General features: G+C 41.6%; 1 protein-coding gene across 1 annotated transcript; it reads left to right on the forward strand.

Annotated features, from left to right (window-relative positions):
• Positions 1 to 212: 212 nt before the first annotated feature.
• Positions 213 to 3,094, forward strand: LOC132348005 (PRAME family member 8-like). The gene is made up of 3 exons (XM_059895117.1): positions 213 to 499; positions 943 to 1,515; positions 2,542 to 3,094. The coding sequence occupies exons 1-3, from the start codon at positions 213 to 215 to the stop codon at positions 3,092 to 3,094; spliced, it is 1,413 nt and encodes a 470-aa protein (XP_059751100.1).
• Positions 3,095 to 6,456: the final 3,362 nt, after the last annotated feature.

The raw sequence follows: 6,456 nt of genomic DNA on the forward strand, positions 1-6,456 counted from the left end.
AGCTATGACTCTGTGCCCACCAAACCCAGACTGGAATCCAGAAAAATTGGGTTTCTTCCATTCTGGTTCACCATTGCCAGAGCACTGATTTTGGCCCTGAGTTGATTCCTCTAAAGGGTGGGGAAACAGACAAGTGTGTGCTCATGCATGGCCTGAGAACGATGCTTTGTTCCCTGGCAGTTTCACAGGATTCCTTTCAGAGCAGAGTCAGGATGAGTGTTGGGAACCCACCCAGACTCCTGGACTTAGCAGCAATGAGCCTGTTGAGAGACGAGGCGTCGACCATCTTCTCTTTGGAGTATCTGCCCACGGAGCTCTTCCCACCACTGTTCATAGCTGCCTTCTATGGGAGATGCAGGGAGACCTTGAAGACCATGGTGCAAACCTGGCCCTTTGCCCGCCTGCCTCTAGGGGGCCTGATGCAGAAGCCTCACAAGGGAACCTTACAAGCAGTGCTGGATGGGCTTGATGTCCTGCTAACCCAGAAGGTTCGCCCCAGGTGGGTCTGATCCTGTTAGCCTGGCAGGGTCTTAGGTATCCTGGAAGAGACTGCTGGTGTCAGGGAGAGTGAATGACCAAGGGGTGGACCAGAGGCTTCTGAAGAAGCTCAGGAGCCTTGAGCATTCCTGAGATCACTTTGGAAAATGCCTTACAAAAGTGTAGTAGTACCTAAGATGCAGGGGAACCTGAAAGAATGTGTCCTAGCCTCCTTACTGTGATGCTTAACAATATTACAAGTGAAGAAGCAGGAAGGATGGAAGAGTAAAAGAAGCTGGAGGAAAGAAAGTGAGGAAGAGAGGGAAGAGGCAAGACAGCAGGTGATGTCAGGAATGTGAAAGAAAAGCACAGATGGGAATTCTGAGTGTTGCCTAAATTCTGAGACTGTGGTTTCATTCAGTGTGTATCTTAAAGCATCCCACCCAATCTGCTGTTTCCCCACAGGAGGTGCAAACTGAGGGTGCTGGATTTAAGGAATACTGGCCAGAACTTCTGGAGCATGTGGTCTGGAGCCAGAGCCCATGTGTACTCAAGCTCATCAATGGCACCAGTGGCTGAGGACATTTCAAGGACAAAGCAGCCCTTGGCTCCCTTGGAGGTATTCATAGAACTTTGTCTCAAGGAAAAGACCCTGGATGAATTCCTCGCCTACCTCATCAGGTGGGTGGAGCAGAGAAAATGCTCCATACACCTGTGCTGTAAGAAGCTGAAGATCGTTTCAATGCCCAAGGAAAATATTAAGAAAGTTCTGAGTATAGTACAGCTGGACTGTGTACAGGAGGTGGAAGTGAATTGCACCTGGAAGCTGTCCACCCTGGCCATGTATGCTCCTCACCTGGGCAAGATGAGGAATGTTCAGAGACTCCTTCTCTCCCCCATTCATGTGTCTGCCTTCAAGGAGCAAGACCTTCAATATCTTCTACAGTTTGCCTCTCAGATCCTCAGGTTGCAGTACCTCCGGGATCTCCATATGGAATCCCCATCCTTCCTCGAAGGTCACCTGAACCAGATGTTCAGGTGAGGGTAGCACCACTGGCTGAGTAACAGTGAACACAATACTAGAATACCAAATGCATTGTCTAATTTGCTGCTCTACCATGAAGTGCGGTATCACATAAGCACAGTAATCAAGGTGTGGGACCAACTAGTACAGAAGCTCTGGAAAGTGACACCATGCTAGAAAGGTATAAATTAAGGGGTATAGATCTAGTGAAGTTGTGTATATGATTTCTTCTTTGGGAAGAGATATCTGTGATCAGATGACTTAGGTAAATAGGTAAGTGAAGGGGGCATTGAAGAGGAAAAACCACATCAGACCTGAGCATTTCTAAATAGAAACCCTGTGGTCACCAACTTATGACTACAGTGAGCCTGTCTTAAAGCCCCAGGCTGAAAAAGGTTGTCTGTGTTGCATATAAGGTAATTAATATATGGAAATGCAAGATTCTGGAGATGATGGTAATGAAGCAGAGCCAAAAAGATAATAAAAACTGATAGAAGGTTTGTAGATGATGCAGGGATGTAAGTGAGCCCCTGAAGACTGGCAACCCCAGTGGATGTTGTGGGATCTTGCCCAGGTTGGTTGTTTCTACATGTCTTCCAACAGCCTCACCTGGGCAGAGATATAGGCATCTGGAGCCCAAGCATGGATTGAAGGAATCTGAGTTGAAATCTTTTTTATCTCATCTCCCAGTACTAAAATTCAGTGGTGTCCATACTTGATTGCGACTCTGTGTCAGGCTCTCCTCTGAGCATGTTCTAGAGTATTCCATTATCTTCATTCGTCCTCCTAAGAAAGTGGAGTATGTTGTACTTTGCTTGACAGATGAGAAAAGAGAGCTCTCAAGGTTCTATGTACTTGACCCAGTCACACAAAGAATATGGCAGGACTCAGCCTAAAATGAGAGTGGGCATTCTGGATATTGAGCTTTACCAGATGGTAATAATGACCTAGGCTTTGGGACAGTCATTGACCTCACACCTGAGGTCACCTGTCAGTCTGGTTTCCCGGACCTAATTGCTTGTTTTTTCTTTTTTTTCCAGGTGCCTGAAGACCCCCTTGGACAATCTGTCAATAACCAACTGCCTGCTTACAGAATCAGACTTGACGCATCTCTTCCAGTGTCCAAACATTAGTCATCTAAAGGGCCTGAATCTTAGTGGTGTTACCCTGACCAACTTTAGTCCTGAGCTCCTCCAAGTTCTGCTGGAGAAAGTTGCAGCCACTCTTCAGGAATTGGACTTAAACCTGTGTGGGATCATGGACTCCCAACTCGAGGCCATCCTGCCTGCCCTGAGCCACTGCTCCCAACTCAGGGTCTTCAGCATGTGTGGGAACCTCCTCTCCATGGCCATCATGGAGAGGCTCCTGCGTCATACTGATGGGCTGCCTGGTTTAAATCTAGAGCTTTATCCTGCCCCTCGGGAGAGTTACAGCTCTCAGGGTGTTCTCCACCAGGAGAGACTTGCCCTTCTACACGCTGAGCTTTTGGAGATTCTTAGAGACTTAGGACATCCCAGGACCATTTGGATTAGCCCCAGCCCCTGTCCTCACTGTGGCATTGACATATGTGATCACATAAGTCCCAGTATATAATGATGTAATACCCTGACTAGTTGGTTGCTTCTGTCAAAAGCTTTCTTCTGAACCCTTGGAAACTGTAATCTAGGACATAGGTACATTATGAAGGGAAAACACACCCATGGTTTCCGTTATCTGCTCAGTGTGACTGGGAAAAGGAAAGGTGATCCAGCAGGGGTGCACGATTCCAGAAGGATATGTTGATTTGGGAAGCTGATGGGACTTTTAGACATGTGTTTATAGAGTCAAATATGAACCTAAATTTCTGGAGGAGGATTCAGTTTGAGACACACATGTTTGAGCTATCCTTGGATGGACAGTTGTAGAAATGTTCAGAAATAAAGAGATCTTCAGTGTAAATGGATAGATGCCCTCCATGATATATTATCCTGTTTTCTGTGTTTACATCTCAGGAATCTTCAGTTACTGATGGGGAAAAGAAAAAAAAGTCATTCAGTTGTCTATGATCTGAAATTCTATCATTCCCCAGTTCTTTTATTCTTCTCGGTTATATCTTACCTCCTTACTTATTTCTGTGACTGTTCAGTGAGTTAACACAAATAACAAAGGGAACATACTCAGTAGTCAGTGAGCCATTGCAGTGAGAGATTAGCCAGACTCTCTGGTCCACAACAACCCATGCCTGTCATGGGTGGGAACTGTTCCTTCTTGAATTTATCTAGTTGTGGCTGGAAAAGACATGCAAATTCCTACCAAAAAATACTAAAATCAGACAGACATGGAACATGGTTTTATTATGTTTATACCACATTTAAAAATTATAACTTTTAGAGGCTAGTTCATGTCAATAAGACATTCACTTCATTCCCCTAACACCTCCTGGTCCTTCTTATTGAGGAAGACTAATATAGCATGATTTGACATCAGCATATCAGGATGTATAATATAATAGCTGTAATATACAGCATATAACTTATAGTCGGCCATCCGCATCCTCAGCCCTGCACCCTCAGATTCAACCAGCTACAGATCTGGTAATAGCATATTTATTAAAATTCCCTGGATCTCCTGTTTTAGTAGTCTATTATGATGCTGGAAATATTTCCCTTGTTCGTTCTTCTCTTATCTAGAGTTGCACTATTACAAACATTCTCTGTAGAGTTATGTATATGATTGATGGCCTCAAGATGTTTAGCTATGTCAGATGCCTGGTTTCACATTGGGTAGTGCAGGAGACAATAATTTTATAAAGTAGATGGGATATAAGTTATACAGCTAGTTACATTTATAAATTTGTAGTACAGTGGAGAGAGGCACAAGACAAAAGTAATTTGAAAACAAGTAAGAACAAATTAAACCATGATTAATATAATGAGTTTTAATCTGGTTGCAATAAATCATCAAGTCCACAGGGGAGCCATCTGGAGAAGCCAAATTCTGGGGAAATCATGTAGAGAGAAAAAGATTAAATGCTTCCTCTTTGTTTACAAAGGTATACTTTATCAACTTGTTGCAGGACTTAGAGAAAGAAGAAAGGTTTTGTGGAAAATGAAGACTAATATTAGCATCTGTAAGAACCATTAGGTGAAGTTGAGACCATAAATAAATCTTTCCAAACCGATTTTTGTTTGTTTCATTTGTTTTAAACTAAGGGACATCTTAGGTTAGTCATTACATATATGTATTTTTTTAAAATCCAATTTCTAATTTTTTAATAGATATCAATAAATTAGCTCTTTATAAAAGTTCTCCAAATTTTTCCAATTTAGAAATTTCTCCAATTTAAGGATTTATTGATGAGTAGTATTGATTTTTTTTTCAGACAAAAAGTTTCTCATTTTATTTTATTTTGTAAATGTCTGTAAAGCACTAACTACAGGCAATATTGTAAGTAATTTACAAATATCAACCCATCAACTTTCATAACAAAACCCTGTGAAATAGGGACTATTACTAGCACTATTTTTATTTTTTTAATTTTTTAAATTATTTTATTTTTGGGGGGATGCTGGGCAGGGAAAGTGAAATGGACCCCCGCTTATATGGACTGGGGGAGCTTTGTGGAGGCTGAGGGGAGACTGTGGCTCCACAGGCATGCACATGCCCAGTAGTGACCCAGCCTGGTGAATCCTAGCCTTATTTTTTAAATTTTTTTCTTTCTTTTTTTTTAATTGAAGTATAATTGACTGACATTATAATATTAGTTTCAGGTGTACAACATAGTGATTCGATATTTTTGTACATTGCAAAGTGATCGCCCCAATCAGTCCAGTTATCATCTGTCACCATACAAAGTTATTACAATATTATTGACTATATTCCCTATGCTATGACCTATTTATTTTTATTTATTTATTTTTTAACATCTTTATTGGAGTATAACTGCTTTACAATGGTGTGTTAGTTTCTGCTTTATAACAAAGTGAATCAGTTATACATATACATATGTTCCCATACCTCTTCCCTCTTGCATCTCCCTCCCTCCCACCCTCCCTTTCCCACTCCTCTAGGTGGTCACAAAGCACCGAGCTGATCGCCCTGTGTTATGCAGCTGCTTCCCACTAGCTAACTATTTTACGTTTGGTAGTGTATATATGTCCATGCCACTCTCTCACTTTGTCCCAGCTTATCCTTCCCCCTTCCCATATCCTCAAGTCCATTCTCTAGTAGGTCTGTTTCTTTATTCCCGCCTTGCCCATGGGTTCTTCATGACGTTTTTTCTTAGATTCCACATATATGTGTTAGCATACGGTATTTGTTTTTCTCTTTCTGACTTATTTCACTTTGTATGACAGACTCTAGGTCCATCCACCTCACTACAAAAAACTCCATTTCATTTCTTTTTATGGCTGAGAAATATTCCATTTTATATATGTACCACATCTTCTTTATCCATTCATCTGTTGATGGACACTTAGGTTGCTTCCATGTCCTGGCTATTTTAAATAGAGCTGCAATGAACACTGTGGTACATGACTCTTTTTGAATTATGGTTTCCTCAGGGTATATGCCCAGTAGTGGGATTGCTGGGTCATATGGTAGTTCTATTTTTAGTTTTTAAAGGAACCTCCATACTGTTCTCCATAGTGGCTGTATCAATTTACATTCCCACCAACAGTGCAAGAGGGTTCCCTTTTCTCCACACCCTCTCCAGCATTTACTGTTTGTAGATTTTTTGATGATGGCCATTCTGACTGGTGTGAGATGACATCTCATTGTAGTTTTGATTTGCATTTCTCTAATGATTAATGATGTTGATCATTCTTTCATGTGTTTGTTGGCAATCTGTATATCTTCTTTGGAGAAATGTCTATTTAGGCCTTCTGCCCATTTTTGGATTGGGTTGTTTGTTTTTTTGATATTGAGCTGCATGAGCTGCTTGTAAATTTTGGAGATTAATCCTTTGTCTGTTGCTT

This window comes from Balaenoptera ricei, chromosome 1 (assembly GCF_028023285.1).
Source record: "Balaenoptera ricei isolate mBalRic1 chromosome 1, mBalRic1.hap2, whole genome shotgun sequence".
Classification (NCBI taxonomy): Eukaryota; Metazoa; Chordata; class Mammalia; order Artiodactyla; family Balaenopteridae; genus Balaenoptera; species Balaenoptera ricei.